General features: G+C 36.4%; 1 protein-coding gene across 8 annotated transcripts in view; it reads right to left on the reverse strand.

The window, feature by feature from the left end:
• Positions 1–454: 454 nt before the first annotated feature.
• Positions 455–22,120, reverse strand: part of LOC131030333 (3-hydroxyisobutyryl-CoA hydrolase-like protein 5) — a 76,016-nt gene continuing 54,350 nt past the window's right edge. For all 8 annotated transcript variants that reach the window (XM_057961079.2, XM_057961074.2, XM_057961075.2 and 5 more), the window contains exons 8-16: positions 7,842–7,926; positions 7,548–7,633; positions 7,079–7,200; positions 6,857–6,917; positions 2,562–2,660; positions 1,455–1,556; positions 1,305–1,346; positions 1,025–1,134; positions 455–744 (exon numbers count right to left, since the gene is read on the reverse strand). In XM_057961079.2, the coding sequence (XP_057817062.1) occupies positions 702–744; positions 1,025–1,134; positions 1,305–1,346; positions 1,455–1,556; positions 2,562–2,660; positions 6,857–6,917; positions 7,079–7,200; positions 7,548–7,633; positions 7,842–7,926 (750 nt within the window). In that variant the 3' untranslated portion in view covers positions 455–701. The remainder of the gene's footprint in view (positions 745–1,024; positions 1,135–1,304; positions 1,347–1,454; positions 1,557–2,561; positions 2,661–6,856; positions 6,918–7,078; positions 7,201–7,547; positions 7,634–7,841; positions 7,927–22,120) is intronic.

The raw sequence follows: 22,120 nt of genomic DNA on the forward strand, positions 1-22,120 counted from the left end.
GCTTTCCTATTTGAGGCCGTCAACATGTGCCCTTCTGCTAATCTGCTGCTTGTGTTTTGTATTTTTGCCTGTCAAATTATATTTAAACTACATTGAATAATTGATACAATTACATGACTGTAAATGATTATCTATTAAAAAAATATGGTCAGCCTAATCATCTTCCTCTGTTTAGCTGTCTTTCTTACTATCTATAAATTGGGGTTAGTCCTTCATCTATGAGCACAATGAGCTGCGTGTCTTCATTTTTAGTCATACAAACATGTGGAATAAAACTTCAACATGGCTGAATCTTCTCTAATGAAAGTTCATCTCATATAAGGAGTAAGCATCCAAATTACTTACAAATTCGAAAAGGGTCATTAGTAGTTCAGAGCTGAAAAAAAAAGATGTAGATTATTAGTTCTTTGTTCATTTTTTAGATGCTAATTATAATGTCTGATTGAAAGGAAAGTAAGAGAAAAAGGTGGCGAAGGTATACATAAATAAAATTAACAACATTCAAGGGTGAATCCAAAGACCAGCTTGAGTTGGAACACAAAACATAAGGCATTAAAGTTATTCCCTGAATCTGATTTGTAAAATCTGGTATTTTCATGGAAATGAATTTTTTGAATAGAATTTTCCTTCTCCAGACTTCCTCAAAATATTTGATAGATCTTTCATATAGTAAACCTTAAATGCTGTTAAAAGAAGTGAGACTACTGCACATTGTAGCCTGAACTCTCAAATTTGCCTTCCCACCTGCAAAAGAAAGACACTCGTTTATAAGATACAACGGATGTCATTAAATTGTATACCAAGCTATGGCCTATTAGTAAGTGAGGGTTCTTATAACTAGAATTCCCCAAGCTCAAATCTAGCAAGCTGTTGGCCCTATTATAATATCATTGCTATATATGGGCAAGTGCATGTGGAGTTGTGTAGCCCCATTCAGACTTGCAGGGTGTGAATATGTGTAACATTATATTTTAACTAGTAATTTATGCATTATTCATTTAAAAAAAAGTGATTTTGATTTAACCTTGGTATTTTCTCCTCTTGGGGTATTTGTAATTCAAATTCTTCATCAAATGCTTGGAAGACCAAGTCTAGCTTCTCTTCAGTGATTTCACTTAAAGAGGTTGGATTCCACTGTCAGAATAGAGAACACACAAGAAAGTTATTTAAAGCATATACAAGTACAATGAGAACACAGCTAAATTTGTTTATTGGATGCTTCTAAGACAGTTAAAGACAACTCCATTTTTGAGAAAGTCAGAATTGCATACCAAAATTATTCAATGGAAAACTATATCACAAACCTTGGGAGAGAAATCTTTATCAATAGTTTGAGCTCGGATACCCTTCACCCACATAATGGAAAACAAACAGAAGCCAAAGTCAATTACGTTTCCAATAAGCAATATTTGGAGATAGGAAATTTGTTTTAAATTGCTTCATGCAGAGCTTACCTCATACATATCATTGGATATCACTCCTCTCAAAGTGTTTAGGGTCAATCGGAACTCTTTCTTAAGGCATTCACCTAGTGTTTGATTACGGGCTTGCCGAACCTGTTGAACAGTTACCAAAGATTTGTATAATAAACTTTCAGAACATATAAACTAAATATCCAAGTCCTGAAAAAATATGGTAAATGCAATTTAAAAAAAAATATTCATAATAATTTTGAACTAAATATAACAAATCTAAGATATAATCAAATTCATTTTAAAAAATAAAAATAATAATTTATAATTATTGAAAACTAAATATAATAACTCTATGATAAAACCAAAATTACTTATTAGCTTTGATTTATAAAGTCAAATTTTATAATTTTTACACCCACTTTAAAAAAAAAAATTAAAATAAATAAGATACTATGATATTACAAACTTTTTACAGTTTGTAAACACTTCCAATTTCTGACATAGTGGATGGCTATGGTCAAAAAGAAGCGTGCTAATAATAATTTTACTACCTCTGCTTCTACTACACGCATTTACTATACTGTTGAGCTTTTTTCTTTTTTTTAAAAAAAATTAATTATCACAGCATATTGGGGAAGAAATACAGGGGATGACTGCATGATGTAAAAACTAATTTCTAAATACATGATATACAACAAATAAGAAACAATTTCAAGCCATGATATTACTATTTTTTAAAATTGGTATCATATGAACTATTTAAATCACAGAGAAAATAATCAAATATTTGTGCTAGAGATTTTATTACTCATTTTCCAGATGGGCAGTGATTTGTTATGATACCACATGGCTTTTGTTTTCTATTTGTGTTATGACAGCACTCGGGAAATGAATTCAACTTATGTTTGTGGGGCAAAAACCTATTTGAAGAAAGCAGTCATCACATATTTGAAGCATAAAAAGCTGAAGAGATCAACTTGGCATAAGACATCCCCATAAGTAAGGCATGCGCTTTAAGCTATGCTATTTGCTTAGAGTGACACAAATATAACTAATAATTCTGAATAATTTGGAACTTTGAAAGTGATTAAAGGAAAAATATACAAATGATCAGCAGGTGTGATTTTGATAAGAGCAAGAGATTACTGATTTTAAAGTCATCTTCAAGCCAGTTGGGGAGGATCTTTTCAGAATCTTGATAATTCCTTGGATCCAATCATTTCCCTCTATATTGCCCTCTGCAATCTGATGAAATACATGTAAGCTTCGTTTAAGTCAGAAATAAATAACATGTACAAGTGCGCTACTTTGACAATGTCTAACAGATTAACACTAAATAAACAATATTTATTAATTGAAACACATAAGATAGCATTTCACAAGTAATTTATCATATAATTATTCCTTCCAAATATCTTTCACCTTCTAACATAAGATTTGTTGTTACTTTAACTAATGAAATGACTGTATATTCCAACATGCAAAATTGCATTTAGATATACATTATTGAACGACAATTTCAATACAATTTTTTAAGGTATGCAGTGGGAGATTTTGAAGTAACATATCCTATTTTCTGACTCATCCATGCAAAACTTGGCAAATTTTAGGAAGGCTATGCCTTGAATGTTTTAAAAAGTGACAATGTTAGAGATGCTCAAGATAATAGCACATATTAGTTAAAAAGTGTTAAGAATAACTAGGAGAATCATTGGGCCCAGAGCAGTTCTAAGGATGAACAATCTAGTCCTCAAAAAGTAATTACACGTGTGTCCATTGAGTTGTGGATTGCCTTAATGCAGTGTGGGGATCTGAACTTTGATTCATGCTGCCTTTATGAATTCATCACTTTTATCATCACCTCTTTGTGCAGATGATAGTAGATCGTATTCTTGAATCCTTGTTTAAAAAAATGGAACTTGGCAACAAAATCTCAAAAAATGAACTTTGATTCATGCTGCCTTTATGAATTCATCACTTTTATCATCACCTCTTTGTGCAGATAATAGTAGATTGTATTCTTGAATCCTTGTTTAAAAAAATGGAACTTGGCAACAAAATCTCAAAAAATGAACTTTGATTCATGCTGCCTTTATGAATTCATCACTTTTATCATCACCTCTTTGTGCAGATAATAGTAGATCGTATTCTTGAATCCTTGTTTAAAAAAATGGAACTTGGCAACAAAATCTCAAAAAATGAACCTCGTTTCACTAGGAAAAGGATATCTACGAATAGCTTTCTCGACATTGTTAGTTGCTATTAATTGATGCAACAAAATCTTCCAAAGTCATTTCTCCTATCAAATAAATAGACCAGATGGAAGTTTCTATCATGAATATAAAACATAACCAGTGTAACAATTAAATGTTTAATAACTTCAAAAAACCAAAAGACATCAAGACCAAGCAAAAGCACAAATGAGGCTTCCAAGTGAAATCAAATGATATATCTTAGTTGTTACAAACTGAGTATTTGAAACAAAAGATCACTTTCAAATTTTTCAAGTAACAACCAATTCGTTTCAATAGAATAGAGCAGGTTGAAGTGATTATTATCATCTCATGGTCATCCATAAACCATTCATTTTGAAGAAAACCCTCACTTTCAAATTTTTAGAGGTAGTGATCAATTCATTTCAGTAGAATAAAGCAGGTTGAAGTGCTTATTATCATCTCCTGGTCATCCATAAACCAATGCTTTTGAGCGCCAACATTAAAAGTTCAAAATAGGCACATTCAATTCTAACACGATAGACAGTCAGACTTTCATAAGATAATTCAAAGATAGAACCACTGCATTCAGTTGAAAGCATTCGCCATAGCAACTACAGATCAATAATAACGAGTTGGCAATTATAGTGTCTAACAATATGGAGGCTGCAATTCAAGAACCAGTATAATCTCAAGGACTCAAAGCCAAGATGCCTGAATAGGCAGCATTTCCCTGGTTAGTTTGACTTGGATGCATCATTCACAATTCAGTCACAGAAAGCTCTTTAAGTTAGTTGTATCTAAAGATTAAGCTACTAAGTTGACAATTCAAGGCAGTATATACTGTAATGTCCCCACTTTGAAATAGAAATTTAATGGTAAATATTAATAATAAAATTAAAATTTAAAAGAATAAAAATAAAATTAAAATTAAAATATAAAAGAATATAACTAAATAAAATAAAAATTTAATTAAGTTAATGAATGGACAAAAGGCATGAAATGATAAGTTGCGGGTCTCCCAAATATTAAGTATAAAAGGGAGAAGAGAGCCTCATTTGAGGGAATAATTTGGGGAATCAGAAGTGCAGAACTGACTTAAATAAGAAATGCAGATCTGATCGTGAAAGGTTGTGACCCTTTCAAAGGGTAGAAATAATGAAGAGTTGCACTCTTTCAAAGAGTGCTAATGGTGAAAGAGTGTGTCTCCTGCCAAAGGGCATACATGATGAAGAGGTGTAACCTCTCCCTCGCATTGAAAGATATAAAGGAAAGGAATCAAAGCATCCAGTAACATCACCATCGATCAGTTTAGATCAGAACTGTTATTAAGTTACAGGCAGTAACATCTTTGTTCTTGGTGGTATGCATAGGAATGCGCTTAATATGTATGTTTAATACGAAAACTTATAATGTTCATACTGTTGTATCCCCCACCAATATTCTGGTTATAGGAATTTTGAATATATTCACGTTTTATTATGAGCAACCAATAATGATTGCACTTAAGGGTATCACTGCCTTAAGGAAGAACAATCAGATAGAAGAATGATTAGTTAAATTGGTGATAGGATCATTAAACAAACAACCAATAATGATTGACACGACTAAGCAATAACAATAGAGGAGCATCCAGACTGCCAGCAAGATAGGAAGGAAAAAGTAAGAGCAGGACAGGTACGTATTCTGAATCAGTATTAAATATAACAGTCAGTACTTTATCTATATATTAATATTCTGTGTGTACATTACTGAATATAAACCATTGTGGATAATTTTAATAAAATTGATAACATTAATTGGATATAAAGTTAAAAAGGCAAATAACATACAATCATTCAAACAGCATTAAAAATACAATACTGTTACACATAACATATATACATATTGGTACATGAATCCTAGGACACATAAGGCAATCAAATTCAGTCTGCACAAATTATTGTAATACTGTAAATTCATGAAATGCTAATAACACAAGGAATAATGTAATGATTGTAATAATAAATGATTAATACTGATAAAAAGTAGTACTAACGGAAAGCATTAATGACAATCTAATATAAGGCACTATTGTAATAAAATGTGATAACTATGTCAGGTATAATTGATTATCATAATGAGATAAATTGAATAACAATATCACAAATGGTTCATTGTATATTAGAGACCCTCTCTTAAGTACACCACTCCGTAGTGGATGCCTAAACCCTGCCACATGGGGCCAAGAGGAGTGTAGCATCTGTTCTTGGGCTTAAGAGAGGACGTGGTTGTGATGACGGGGAATGGCAATAGGACACCTCACTGGGTACACCACTCCATGATGGATGCTTAACACCTGCAACATGGAGCCAAGAGGGATGTAGCATCTGCTCTTGGGGCCTAGGGTGGAGGGTCTCTTGGACACCCTATCCAGCTAACCTACCATAGTGAACTAAGAAATTGGATAATAAAGAATGGCAACTAACCTACAATCTGATTTTATCTAACAAATATAATACTAATGGTAATTAATACATCAAAAATTTGTATCACTCAATCTAATTCATTAGCATATGTTTCAGTTTATAGGTATTACTTCATATATGTTCTCTAATTTTGTGTTGCAGGAAAACAGTATACAAAGGTACTCCCATAAACTTAATTACCTATTTAGATTTGGGCAAATTTAGGTTAATTTTAAGTATAACTAATTAGGAGACATTACATATACAATTAAATTGGATGCCTTTTTTCAAATATTTAGATTTCAAAGTTCATAGACTGAGGTTCAACAACATCTGAATTCCAATGACAAAATTGAAAAAAGGATAGTTTGATTTTAAGCTACTAAATTTACAACTTAAGACAACATGTGAGAAAAAATGGATATTCTTTTTCAAATATCTAGAGATCCAAGTTGATAGATTGAAGCTCAATATGTAAAATTTATGGTCCAAGACTCCAAAGAATTTTCAAATACACATTGTAAACACTCTGAAAACACACGTATTGCATAGTTGTCATGCCATCTGTCATTTTGCCATTTTTTGCCATTCACTTTAGTCTTTGGATTGAAGGATGCATTTCACAACATGAGACTAAAGAAAAAATAATACTTGTACATCAAAAGACAATTGACCAGTATAGCCAGTTGTAAATAATACAAACGGAATAAATCAAAATAAGAAAGCTGATGTTGCATGACAACTTAAAAATTGGTACAACAGAAGGGTAGAAGAGTCTTACTAATGACTCTACGATCTCCTCCACAGTATCATTGGAAAAGCACTTGTCAATCAACAAACGACTGCAAGCAATATCTCTTAATGTCAAAATATCTGTCATTGTTAAGTAAAATGAAACACAAGATACAGAACTGTTCCATTAGTTCTCTGCACCCATACCAAAAGTAAAATCCTTCTTTTTAATGTATTTTAAGTTAAAAAAAGAGATTTAATATCTTCTTACTTATGCAGAATGCTTTTCTCCCCAAGCTGGACTTCAATTGAAAATTCTTCAATGGCTGCTCTGACGATGCCTTTATCTCCAGATTTCAAATTGACCAAACACTTCTCCAGTTCTGGCAATTTCTAATATAGAAACATAAAAGTAAAAACATCACATAATGAACAATGGACAGCTTCCAATGTTGAACATCACATTGTACTGAAAGAGAATTTCAAACAAACTGAACAGAAGAGGATTATTACTTCGGAGAAAACAAATTGGACCAGACTCTAATAAATCAAGATTTGATCTACCCTAATAACAACTTAAATTTAAGGCTGCCGGTAGTAGATATTTTCTTTTAACAATGATCCATGCTCATTAAAGACCATGCGTTTCAAACAACAAATTTAAGTCTAATGATTTCCAATAATCTGGCTATCAAACACCTCTTTTCTGTGTTGAATATTTTAACAAATTGATTGAGCACCTCGGATGGAACATAATGTGTGCCAAGACCAATTGATAGCATATCTGCACCATCAACTCGTGCTCCTGTTAAAGCTAGATACTCCCCTGCATTTATATTACCCAAAACAGAGCAACAATCAAGATAACACGACAAAAAAATAGTCAAAATAATAAATTCCATCACTTTTTCACATCCTTTATATGTTAAGGCTAGAAAGTAAACTACATACAACACGTGTCTGTATCATATCTTAACAGTTCACCTTCAAAATTGCGCAATCAAATATATCTAGTCAAAACAATATAGCCATACCGAGATGTCCTGGAAGATGTGAAAGAATGTATGAGAGACTAGCATCAGTGTGAAATCCCAGGCCAGCCTCAGGTGCTGCCAACACCTGTTGCATCCATTAATGTTAGATTAATGCTTAATTTAGTGTTTGATGACAAATAAAATGTATCATAAATCGAGGTTTTAACAGTAGTAAATGTAAATTTTGTCATAAAGAGAGACATTTCTGTCTTATCATATGTCCAAGTTTTAGTTACAAATTCACGGCAGGATAAGGTGAGTATGGAAGTTATTGGATATATTTTCCATAACTATGAGTATTGAAGATCCAAACACACCCATTCCTGTACACCAGTGTTTCTCCAAGATTCAAGGTGTGGGTACAGGTTTCAAGGACAGAATTTTTTTTCAGATTTTCAGGATAGCAAAGGCATGACTATAAAATTATTATTTAAAAATATTTTTGAAAAATTAATTACAAAAACGGTAAAAGAAGTCACAATTTTTTAGTTATGTGAACAATATGAATCAAAGAAACCTAAGTTTATACAAAGTTTGACAATTTGACAACCAATTGATTCAGTTATCAATGACAAGCATCTGTAGTATAAATTTACAGTATTCATCAAGTTCAAGATCCAAAGTACAATACTACAATGCTAACTCATAATCCATTGCAGATGTCGTGGCATACTCATCAGTCCTCACTGGAACTGCTAACCTTGTCTAGCACTTACAATTGGAATCTGAATAAACATTTTTTGTCCAACCTAATCCTCATCAATCTGCATTAGCTCCTCAGGATCTACATTGCAACATGTTGCTAGGCTTTCCTTCTACTAAATCATCTTGCAATCCATGATATGCAAGACACTATATAAAGTCACAATCTTCTCTGCTCTCCTAGAACCGAGAATTTTCCTCTTGATAGAGTGCACGAAGTTTTATGTAGTCCAGTTCTTCTCGGCAACAAAGGGAACATAAAAATATGATAAAAGCCAAATCATCACAGTGTATCAATGATGGAGGCCCATATGACCATCACAATTCGTTCTCATATGCTAAAGTCTCCCCATTTATCTTTTACCAAATTCATGTAACCCTTGAGTTCAATCAATCGAGCCCACTTATATCCAATCAATGTGGTCCTCTTCTACATGGCTACAATCAATTGCAAATCCCACCATCTTCCAGGTCCTCTAGACTCCATTATCCTCCTCACTCTAATTTTCCCTTCGCTCACATCATCATTAGGTTTTTCATCCATTACTCTACAAAACCCTAGTCTTTGAAATCTATTCCTCCATCCTCCCTAGTTGTAAACCAATACCTTTAACCCATCTTCTTGAGATCCCTCTTGGTATATTAGTGATAGATTTTCACCTCCCTTGTCTCCTCCTCATTAGGCTACATGCACTAGGGTTTTAGAGGACCTCTTAGGATTTGTAGTTGCAACCATCACACACACAAACACCTTCACCTAGGATCGCACACTCCCAATTTTACCAAATACTTTAAAGCTGAATCATGCCCTCCTAGGGAACTAATTGAGGTAGTTGCCCAAACAAAGCTAACCATTTTTAATTCTTATTCCAACTTCAAACAAGTGTAGCATGCAATTGTAAGGCATCTTCTAAATTATGCACATTTAGGAATGAACCCTTGAAGTTTCAAAGCATACACCAACATCTACTAGATTCCTTAAACCTTTTGTGAGACTCAAAGACCTTCTCCCAACTTCATTCAAGCTTTCACAACCCACCCCAATGACCACCTCTTAGCTTCATTCAACCTTTTGCAACCCTAAAAATGCATCAAACACTAAAATTGAAACAATCTCTCTCACTTTTGTGTTTTCAATTACTTCTTTGATTTCAAGCTCTAGTGTTTCGCTATACTTAGCATAGATTTTGAAATAGATATAACAGTATGCAAAGGAGTACAAAAGAGGCCCTATCAATGGCCGAATACAGAATTACATGTGCCAACCAAAATGAGAAAGGCCCTATAGCTGCCACATACAGAGTTGCAATTCTAAAGAGAAATGAAAGTAGTATGCAAAGGAGTACAAAAGAGGCCCTATCAATGGCCGCATACAGAATTAAATGTGCTGATTAAAATGAGAAAGGCCCTATACCTGCCACATACAGAGTTGCGATTCCCAAGAGAAAAAAAAGTTTTATTTCTCTTGAGAATTGCAACCAAAAGGGTCCTTTCAATGGGCATATTCTGCATTGCGATAACAAATTAAGGACGAGATAACTAGAATGGCCTATGCAAGCTCCAAAACTGACAAAATTGCATCAAAAAGGGTGGAGCAGCCCTCAATACAAAAAATAAACTAGAAATCATAAAATATTAAAACACAAAGGCGACTCGTTCACATAAATGGGAGCATGTGGGACAATGTTATCATCGATACCTTCTTTCAAGTTGAACAAAAATAGGATTTGTAATGTCCCCTACTTGAAGGCTACCAGTTTACCAATAATTAACATATATCATAAAATATTGTTATGCCTTAAATTAAGCATTTGAGATTAGAGAAAACTAATTTTTCATAATACAATCAATAACCAATTATATTAAAGCTTTATCCTTATTATTTCCCTAACCCTAACAAAGGAAGGTGAATTACTGCGCTAGGGTGCTTGGAAACCAATCTACAAACAGGCCCTCAAGGTTTCAAGAACATAGGTCCATACTCCATCTTGTAACTTCTCCCTCAACGTTTCCGGAACACCTGTCCATACCCCATCTTGGGACTTTACCCATCTTGTGAAGAATTACTCTGCCTCTCCCTACACAAACCAACCTATCCTCATGAAGGCATTAGTGGAAGATCAAGGACTATACCGTTTAATATATTGGCCTTTCAAGTATTACGAATGCACAAAAAATTAAGTATAAATCTGAATTCCTTATTATTACCAATGCAAATCATTGGCAATATTCCCTAGTAGGCGTTTATAAATATAGAACTCATATTATATATATTTGTTCTTTATTCTTAATGTTCCATATCATATAATTGCAAACAGTCACTTAGCAACAAGTGAGATACATCATACCAAATTGTTGCCAAAGGCGATAATGATTGATCTTCCTCTTGATAAATGTAGATTTTCCCATATTGTTCTTCTAATCTATCCTAGATACCCAATACATTGGCATAACTAGAATAAACATATCCACGATTGAACTTGGCATATTTTAATGTTCAGGCTAACTATGCATTGTAATTGAAAATCATTCAACCACAAATAGCATGAACCAAAGGAATTATCAACATCCACATATTACTCCATCACAATCAATGGACTTCATCTAACATGAGTATCCAACAAGAAACCATACAATATGCAAAAGAAACACCACCATTCACCATAAATTCAATGAAAAGTATGTTTATTTACATGCTTGGCAACAATTTCTGCCTTCTCCTCCTACTCTATTTCTTACTACTAACTGCTTGCTATCTAAACTCTATTGATCAACTATTAACCTTACAAATGAGGAGAGCAATCCTTTTGTAGAGAGCTCATTACAAATGAATGCGCTGGATCAAATCCACATCAATGCCCAAGATTGAAAGATAGAAACACTAATTAGGGTTTGTTACACCCATTACATAATATTTAATGCTTGACCAATGATAAAATTACATTTTTAGGACACATGTCCTTCTTTGAATGTTGAATAATGAATGATGAGGTTAGATACATGGCACAAACTTCGAAGCACTGCCATGTGTCACTTGCTCCACCTTTGAATGAACTAGGTACATTAAACTTGGACATGTTGACTTGGAATGATGTGATTGGGTTGATGAAGGTAAGTTGTCGCCACCTCAGCTTGCTCATCTTGTAGATCATCGCAAAGAAGAGTTGGTGATTCGGGCAATATCTCTTGATACTCCACATTTCCAAGCCCGTGATGAATGAGATGATGGTGGGAGATATTCCCAAATTGCATCATCTTATTTAATTTGATCACCTTCACCTAACCTTGATCCTGAATCCCTTCACTTGAAGCCTTCATCTTGGATTACTCTCTTGTTTTACTGGCAACAATTCTTGGATTTTTTGAGGAAATTCAAGATTGTCCAACTTCCTCCTCATTGTGAATGCTTGATCCTCTTTGTATAACTTGATTCTTGCAACCACCTCTTGTATTCTAGAATGCTTAGATGACGGGCAGATCTTTCCTCTTTAAAGGATAAATATAATCCACTTCCACCTTGTTGTCTTTTTCATATCCACTTTCAAGTTGGTGTTGAGTCCTCATGTGGCCTGATTTTGAGATGCATTCTCTCTTGCTGAAGTGCTGTAGAGAGAGCTTTGGTGAAGCCTTTCCCTCAAAGTGCATCCCTACCCTGATGTTGCTTGCAGCCAGCTCCTTCACTCTCTCCCTTAGTCACCTACAAAAACAGACAAGATACCATCAAATATACCCGATATTTACTCATTTCACATATTTTGCAAACTTACTAATCTGATATGCATCCCTAATGGGGGTGAAATGATGTTCTAACTTCTACTCTCGTGTCTGATTTCACTCACTTCAGGTCTGATTGGGGCTTTAGGTCTGAGATCTTTGACATTTGAAGTCTGATCGTGGATTCTACTAAGTGATGGCCAAATTGCTGCACTTCACCAAGAGGTCATGGATCTTTGCAATTGAAGGACAAGTAAGTCTTCCACCTTCCAGCCGTGGATTTTAGCAAGTAAAGGAAAGAATCACCTCACTGCCATGGATTTGAGGAAATGAAGGAAGATTGTAATGACTGTCATGGATTTGAGGCAGTGAAGGAAGTACTTGCTGATGATCGTGGATTTTGGGGAGTGAGGGAAGTTCTTGAAGATGGCCGTGGATTTTGGTGGGTGAGAAGTTCTTGAGGATGGCAGTGGATTTGGGTGAGTAAAGGAATAAAATCTTCCTTGTTGTTCAAGCTTGCTGACTTCAAGCACTTAGTTGATCAATTCACTTAACCTTCAATATGATGTTGATCATCCTTCAATTTGCTCCAAGCAAGGGTCGAGCGAGTTCAATGTCTCATCTCCACTTCCAACATCAATCTTGCTATCTTTCGTGCTTGAGGCATGGATTTTAGGCAGTGAGGGAAGAACTCCTCCTTGGTCGTGGATTTGAGGCAGTGAGGGAAGAACTCTTTCTTGGCTGTGGATTTGAGGCAGTGAAGGAAGATCTCCTCACTCAATTTACTTCAAAGCATTTTATCATCATTCATCAAGGCATTTTCATCATCACTCAACAAGGAGTTGAGATAGCATAATTGCTTTCAAGCTCTTCAAACATTGGACTTTCACAAAGGCGTGGATCTTGGAAAGTCAAGAAGAAATGCATCCTAGGCCGAGGATTTGAAGGGGTGAAGAAATTCATGCTACCTTGGCCGTGGATTTGGGGAGGTGAGGGAAAAATGCAAGGAAGGCCATGAAATTAAGGAGGTGAAGGAAAAGTTCCTTACTTCCACTTCAAGTTGATCACTTCATTGCTATCACCAAGTGTAGAACCACTTGCTCATAAGGTTGACTTGGTACTTTCTTTCCTTTCAACATCACCAAGACCATGATCGATCTTCATCAAGCACTTCATCTCATTTGTTTGATCATCACTTCTTGATTGTTCCTCGCTTCTATGTTCTAACCTGAAGGCATCCACTTGCCCGCTTGACTGCTCATCACACTTGAGACTCACTCTAACCTGACCTAGAGGTTGCATTGTGAAGCATCACCCAAAGACTATCTTGACTCTCACCTACCATTTAAGCACTTGGAGCTGCAAAGACTCCAAACTAGTCTAGAGGGGGACCTGACTGCTGCTAGACTGCCTGACTTGATCACATCCTAAACAAAGGCATTACATTCCCTCACAAGCAAGAGGTTAAAGACACCAAAACTACTACCAAGCTAGACGACTAAGCAAAAGAACTAACCTATGAGAAAAAAAAAGTGGGGGGTCCCCATTTGCAATGGGGTGATGTGTAAAAACGTTACAACAAGAGTGGAATCAAACAAGTAACAAGGTTGATTGCATATTTTGAGGGAAACTTCCTCTCACCCAAAGTGCTAGTCCAATCCAATCCATGATGCATGCCAACTAAAATCTTTAAATATTTACAAGTCTACACCAAGATTGATGATTTGTTAACATATCTTAGTATTTTCTTTGTAGCCATCTGATGAGCAATAAATAGACTGGTATAAAACCTCAATACTATTTGAACAATATAACTCATTTTAGGTACTTTTGTAAAGATATAAAAAGACTTATAATTTGGATTCAACAAGATGCTTGTGCACTTGAGCATATTTACTTGTGTGCGTAGCAGTGAACCCTAGTGGTTCTCCAACCTGCTTCTATGAAATTCTAAGAAGTTGCAAATTTCTATGCTCAAAGTTGTTGGAGGATGGCTAACAAACAAGAGAACAAACAATTCTCTCTTGCATTTTAGGCTTTGTAGGACCTAAGGGGTAGCCCTATCAACACTCATTGGTAAGCATTAATCACAGCGACTAGCAAATAAAATGGTCATGCATACGTAGCAACGATTCTTAAAATATTGCACATTCATATATATTCCTTGTACAATTAATGCTCTAGTGCGAACAATATAATTTACAAAATAAATTAAGTATTTAATGATTTTCATATTTCCTATGGATTGATCAGTGCCTATTCACAAAACTATAGTCACAAAGTTTTGCCACCACTCTATATTTACAAAAATGTTTCTAGTGGTTCACAATGTGTATCATTGCCTTGCAATGAATTTTATTGCCTCTCAATAACTTGAACCTGCAAATGTAATTTGATTACAAGACTCCGCTTAATAATCCCTTACCAATATTGCAAACCCTACTTGCTTTCTAGAAAGATTTCTCACTCTCCTTGAAAGAGTACTTGTGATCCATCCAAACCCTAGATCTACAAACTAATTCAACAAAACTCGATAGAGAACTAGCATGCAATGTAAATAAGACATAAAACAAACAAAGATTACCTTTACATCCATGATAATCTTGTCTCCATTATTCTCTTATCCTCCAATACTGAATAGAACAACAAATCTTGTAGCAAATGTATGGGCAAAGATTTTCACCTTCCTTAAAGGTGCACTCCTCTTCAAAAACATATAATTAAGGAAAATGAGAAAAATATGCAATCAAAACACCATTTAACCATGGGATGCAATGGCCATTAGGGTTTGGTGTTGGGCTCAGGTTTAAAGAAAAGATTTAAATGTTTTTTAAACAACTTTATGGCTTGCCGACCACGAGAGACGCTTGGGCGTTCCTAAAATGGTTGGTAGACTCCTAGGAGTCCCTCGGATATCTCAAAGATGCCCCACTGTCCCCAATGTCCAAATAACATTCTCAAAGTTCCAACAAAGGTGGCGGTGCAGCAAGGGAACATTTCCCCCAAGTCCTCACATCTTGGAAACATGAGCTTTTTTTGGGGGGGGGGGATGCATCCTTGCAGAGCACTACCCACTTACTTAATGGCTTGAAAAAGAATGTCAGCAATAAATGCACCATCCTTCACCTCCCCTTCACAATCCATTGCTCTCAAAAAAATTTCCCCTTTAGGGGTCATTGCAATAACATTGAACAATGGCCAATTTTTCACATCTTGTCAGCAATAAATGCACCATCCTTCACCTCCCCTTCACAATCCATTGCTCTCAAAAAAAATTTCCCCTTTAGGGGTCATTGCAATAACATTGAACAATGGCCAAATTTCACATCTTTCCATCTATTGAAAACTATGAACACCACTATTTCAGCCCACGAATCCCTTATGAACTTCAATGATATTAGAATAATATTATTTATTATTAATTAATGGTCAATTATGTAATATTTTGTAAATAATTAGTTTGTTTCTATTTAAGACTGTTTCTTTTTAGCTAAAAAGAAACATTGTTGTTGTAATTCTTTATAATGATCTATTGATCATTCTGTAAATACAATTCATATTTTTACCAATTACTTGTTAGAAATATGGTATCAGAGTGCATTACGAAAATTTTGGTTTTCTAAAGATTTCTTTTGAGAAATTTTTCAAAGTTATGAAAACGTTTTTTTTTCAAAGCACACAATTTCAAAAATAACTTTCTGCAAGTTTTTGGCAGGATTTTTTTTGGTGGTGTTCGCAACCTAGGTTACCTATGAATCTTTTTGTGCCCTGCAAATCTTTCAAAATCGCAATTTTTCACAATGGAATTTCTTGTTCTTTGCCACGACCTCATGCAGACTTTGTGTGATTTTAAATCACGTCACATTTTTTCAAGAAAATTGTTTTCCGCCCGACTCTGCGCGATTTTTGTTTATCACGTCCAGATTTTTGCAACTCCACGCGCGATTTTTACAATCGCAACAAGTGGATTTACTTGGTCTGCTATTTGTGATTTTTCACGGATTTGTGAGTTTTTATTTCCGCGATTTTTTTCTATGAGATGAGGGTCGCATTTTCAGAGGAAATTTTTCTGTGATTTTCCTTTGTTTGGCGATAGATTTCTGTGACCTGTGATGCGATTTTGCATTTTTGTTTGGCGGTACTTTCTCTGAGGATTTCGTACGGTGTTTTGCGCGATTTCTGCATACTATGATTTCAAAAAAAAATCGGGGTTTTGCTATATTCCAACCTACGGCTAGGGTTTTACAGAAAACCCTTTGTTTTTAGCCAAAAATTATTTTAAGGCCAGATTCTTGGTGGGTTTTTCCCATATTTTTTTGGGTCTTCGTTAGAATTTTCTTGGTCTCCTGAAATTTTACCTCAAAATTCATGCCAGTCGTACTTCATCTGTTTTTTGAAGTTTGTACCTGCATCTACCTTCATTTTTTGCATTGGGATTTGTGCCTCGAATTCTATGCTATCGCCTCTTCTTTGATTTTTGTTTTCTATGCATTGGGAAGAGTGCAAGATGGCATCATTGACCAACTTAATGTTGGAAGGCAATTAGACTTTCAATGGTAAGAATTATAACACCTGGAAGCAACATATGCTGACAATTTTTTAATATCGTCGCCTTGATGATCTTGTTTTGGGAAAAGAGTCTCGTCCTACCACAGTTGGACCAAATCAAGACAAGTTTGATGATCGAAATCGAGAAGTCGTCATGCTCCTCAAGCTCTCTATCACAGATGACCAATTGCCTTAGATTCCCTCTGGCAAGTCAGCATCAAAAATCTGGAAGCATCTGAAGGAATTGCATGAGACATCCGACAAAAGTCGAGCGTTCTTCCTGAAGAACCAGTTGTTCTCCATCATGATGGATGAACGTATCTCCTTACAGGAACATCTCACGAAGATTAAGGACATTCGAGATCAGCTCAAAGCTATTGGTCGAAAAATGGAGGAAGAGGATACGGTAGTCATAACCTTGAAAAGTCTACCTAAATCCTATGAGCACTTCATAGAGACTCTCAACATTATGTCTACAAATGTTGATCTGAAATTTCCAGAGTTATGCAACAAACTTCTACAACAAGACCATTGGAAACAACAATTTGGTAGCAGTGCCACTTCGTCCCCCCCAGAGCAAGCCTTTGCAGCCAAATCCTTTCACGAGGATAAAGGCAAATCTCAATCATCTCAGCAGAAGCGCTCTAGCCAGTCTCAGGATGGTTCGAAGAAGAAGAAGGTTCAGTGCAACTACTGTCATAAATATGGCCATATGATCAAGGATTGTTGCAATTGGATAGCTTCTGAACAACGGGAGCAAGGGGGGGTCTCAGCCTAAAGCCAATGTCGTTGAGCACACAGAGCAGAAAGAGTTTGCCTTTTACGCCTTTATGGCTAAAAGACCTGCAGATCATGTGACGTCTTCTGCCTAGTATATAGATTCTGGTGCTTCTCGGCATTTCACTCACAGGCGTGATTGGTTTATAGAATTTTCTCCCTATACTGATTCAGTCATATTTGGAGGAGGTAAAGAGTATACCATTGTCGGCAAGGGCAACATTCAGATACAGTCTGGTGGGAGGAATCTTATATTCCTCAATGTATACTATGTTCTGAGCATGGAACTAAACCTACTCTCGGTGAGTTAGATCATGCGGCATTCTCCTCAACTTGATGTGATTTTCAGTTCCCACAAATGTTCAATTGTTGATCATGCGACACGCACTACTGTAGTTGTTGGCATCAAGGATCATGGTCTATACAGACTTGTGGAAACGAGTGATTCTCTTGAGCATGCCTTCACAGCTAAATCATCCTCTATCAGCAATCTTTGGCATTAGTGATATGGTCACTTGAACATTCACTATCTTGCTCAGCTTGTTCGAGAAGATTTAGTACATGGCCTACCTGAAATTCAAACTCAGAATTAGCGAGTTTGTGAAGCTTGTCAGGCTGGGAAGCAACACAAGACACAGTTCAAGGATGGTGACTCATGGCAAGCCTCTAAGGTACTACAGTTGCTCCAGGCTGATGTATGTGGTCCAATGAATACACCTTTTGTTACTGGGTGCAAGTATTTCTTGCTTTTTGTTGATGATTTCAGTCGTAAAATGTGGGTGTACTTTCTTAGACAGAAATCAGATGTATTTCTTGTATTTCAGAAATTTAAGGCCTTGGTAGAAAAAGAGTCTGATTGTTCTATTATCACTCTTAGGTCTAATAATGGAGGGGAGTTTTACTCTACTGCTTTCTCCACTTTCTGTGATACACAAGGCATAAAACATCAGTTAACCACACCATTCACCCCTCAACAAAATGGCATTGTAGAACGTCACAACCACACCATTACAGAAATGGCTAGGTCTATGTTGGAACACAGGAATGTTCCTAAGAGGTATTGGGCAGAAGCCGTGTTTACTAGGATCTATCTCCTTAATAGATCTCCCACTCATGTTGTTAAGGGGAAGACTCTCAAGGAAGCTTGGACTAGTCGCAAACCCGAGATCAGTCATCTGAAATTTTTTGGCTCTTTAGCATATGTATGGATTCCAGATGACAAGCGCTCCAAGTTGGAATCCAAGGGTTAGAAGCTTATGTTCATTACCGGCTGATTGATGTAGACACTGATCGTCTTATCTTCAGTCATGATGTTGTGTTTAATGAAGAATGAGGACCATTTCAGCTTTCCTCGTTTGAGCAGAATTCTGGGGATCAACCTTTGAAGGCTTTTGATTTGGGTTTCTATCTTCCATTTGGTTCACCTAATGGGAGGGATGATACAGATTCTGAATTTGATGATACACTACCTGAATTTCCTCTGGATGATGCTAATCTTCCACCTGTTTCAAATCATGTTTCAAATCCTGTTCCACCTCCAATTCCAATTATTACTCCTGCATTCGATGTTGGTTTCTCTACTCTCCGGCCTAAATGGTGGGCTAAGACCATCAGTGATCTTCATCCTGATGAGCTCATCGAGGGTAGATCTTCTAGAAATAAGAGCAAACAACAGTCTACAGTCAATTTTGCTCTCATGGCCAACATTCATAGTATTTATGAGCCTCAGACATATGAAGAGGCAAAAGGGATTCCAGAGTGGGAACAGGCAATGGACGCAAAATACTAGAGCCTTCTGAAGAACAACACTTGGGTTCTCTCTAATCTTCCTCCAGGGAAGAAGCCCATTCACTGCAAATGGGAGTATAAGGTCAAGTATCATGCAGATGGTACCTTAGATAAATACAAGGCCAAATTGGTTGCTCGAGGATTCACAAAGTGGGAGGGCATTGATTAAGAGGAGACTTTTGATCCTCCTACCAAGATGAGTACCATTCATCTTCTTCTTGCTATTGCAACTCGGTTTGGATGGAAAGTCCATCAAATGGATTTTAAGAGTGCCTTCCTCAACGGTGAGTTGCAGGACGAAGTCTACATGACGCAGCCTCTTGGTTTCAAGGTTGCTAGCAAAGAACATCAAGTATGTAGACAGATGAAAGCACTCTGTGGACTTGTTGTGACGTACTCACACATCGCCCCATTATAAATAGGGACCCCTACTTTTTGCTTTCTGGGGTTTGTTATTCTAGGTTTTTCAGGGTTTTGTCTGTTAACCTTTGCATTTTGAGTGTTGTCAAGGGAATTGTTGGATAACAGGCTTTGCTGGAGTTAGGGTGAGTCAGTGGATACTCCATGATAGGGTTTCCTTCAAGGTCTTCTTTTGGCTTAGCTTTGATGAATTGTGTCTTGCTTGGTGAGTGAGTATCATCCTTGATAGTCTGAGCTAGGTCAAGTTGGTGAGTGATGAAGTCTGGAATGTCATCCTGATCTTCAAATGCCCTGAAATTTGGCTAAGTCTGGAATGTCTTCCTGATCCTGAAATTTGACTATTTGGAAAACTGAAGAATCCTCCAAAAACTAGATTTTGCATTATAACTCCTGGAGGTCCGAAATCACTCTCAAACATCCTGACAGTATATATGGAATATAACTTAAAGTATAAGGAAATGTCACTTATACTTAAATGTTATATTCCATACATGGATCCTGATGAAGAGACCAAAATGTCAAATTTCGCTCCTGACCCTTCCAAAGGGTCCATAGCAAAATTCTCCATAAGACATTCTAGTTTGACCCAAACTTAGAACTAACTCATTCCCAGGCATTATTGAGGGCAAAACACTTGTTTGGATGAAGAAATGTGAGAAATGAAATCAAGATTTGAGCCTAAATGTGAATTTCGCTCCTGACCCTTCCAAAGGGTCCAGAGCGAAATTCTCCCTAGACACCTTTTTTCTCCTTGTTTGCACTGGAAACCTTGATTCCTTGGGCATGGTAAGGGCAAATTGACATATTCTTGCCTTAGGAAGCAATTTGAGGTGTTTGAAAGTATGGATTTTGTCTAAAGCATGAATTTCGCTCCTGACCCTTCCAAAGGGTCCAGAGCGAAATTCACCTTTTCCTCTATTTTGCTCTTTCATATGGCCAGGTTTTGGATTTTTGAGGCATAGTTGAGGTGACTTGGATGCATGTTTGCCTTGGAGAGGAGGTTTAAGACTACAAAATGGTGAAAATCAACCTAGAATGGAAATTTCGCTCCTGACCCTTCCAAAGGGTCCAGAGCGAAATCTTCCATTTGACCACCTATCTTGCCTAAAATGATGAATAGAGTTTGAAAGGACCTTGAAATTGATCAAGTTTGAGAGAGAATTGGATAAATCAAGATTTTCGCCCCTGACCCTTCCAAAGGGTCCAGAGCAAAAATCCTTATAGCTCTTATTTTCTTCCTTGTTTTGGCTAGGCGTTGGCATGTTGGAGGGTGAATTGGTATGTTCTTGCCTTGAGAGGTAGTTGGACGCTTTGAAAGATGAAGATTTTGCCTAAAAGATGAATTTCGCTCCTCACCCTTCCAAAGGGTCCAGAGCGAAATTCTTTATTAACCTCATTTGCTTCCATGCTTGGGCTTCAAACCTTGTTCCTTAGGTGAAGAGTGATGGATTTTTACCTTGCAATCAAGATTGGGATTGAAAAGATGAGTGATCAAGCCTAAACCAAGATTTTTGCTCTTGACACTTCCAAAGGGTCCAGAGCGAAAATCTACCTAGCCCTCATTTTCTTCCTTGATTGATCAAATTTTAATATTCAAGGCATGTTGAAAGGAAGAATGGACATGTTTTTGCCTTTGGGAATGTTTGAAAGCGATGAAGGGTGGAGGTTTTGTCCTAGAAATGGAAATTCGCTCCTAACCCTTCCAAAGGGTCCAGGGCGAAATTTCACTAGAACCACCTTTTTTCTCAATCATATGCCAAGCCTAGTGCAGACTAAGGTGAATTGTGATGAGAGAAGTCCTTAGGAATGACTTCAAGTTGCTAGTGATCCATGAGTTTGAAGGAATTGAGCAAAACCAAGATTTTCGCTCCTGACCCTTCCAAAGGGTCCAGAGCGAAAATTCTACAATCACCTACTTTCCTTGCAAGACAAGTCAAACTTTGGGTTTTTGTAGCTTGGATGAGTGTGAAGAAGTGTTTTCTTGCCTTTTGAAGTTGATTCAAGTTGAAAGGATGGAGGAAGAAGCCTAAAACAAGATTTTCGCTCTTGACCCTTCCAAAGGGTCCAGAGCGAAAACCCTAAAAAACCATCTTTTTCTCCAAAATTTGAGTGAAGTCAAGCCTAGACCAGGGTGAGAGAAGCCATTTGGATTGCCTTGGAAAGACTTTTGATCACCAAAAATGCAAATTTTGAGCTTAAACATGAATTTCGCTCTTGACCCTTCCAAAGGGTCCAGAGTGAAATTCTGGATAGGTCCTGTCCCTGGCTAGGTTTTTGAGTGAATTTTCCTTTTTAAGCCTTTTGAGAATCAAGCACATGTTGCCAAGTTG

Source organism: Cryptomeria japonica, chromosome 1 (assembly GCF_030272615.1).
Source record: "Cryptomeria japonica chromosome 1, Sugi_1.0, whole genome shotgun sequence".
NCBI classification, from domain to species: domain Eukaryota; kingdom Viridiplantae; phylum Streptophyta; class Pinopsida; order Cupressales; family Cupressaceae; genus Cryptomeria; species Cryptomeria japonica.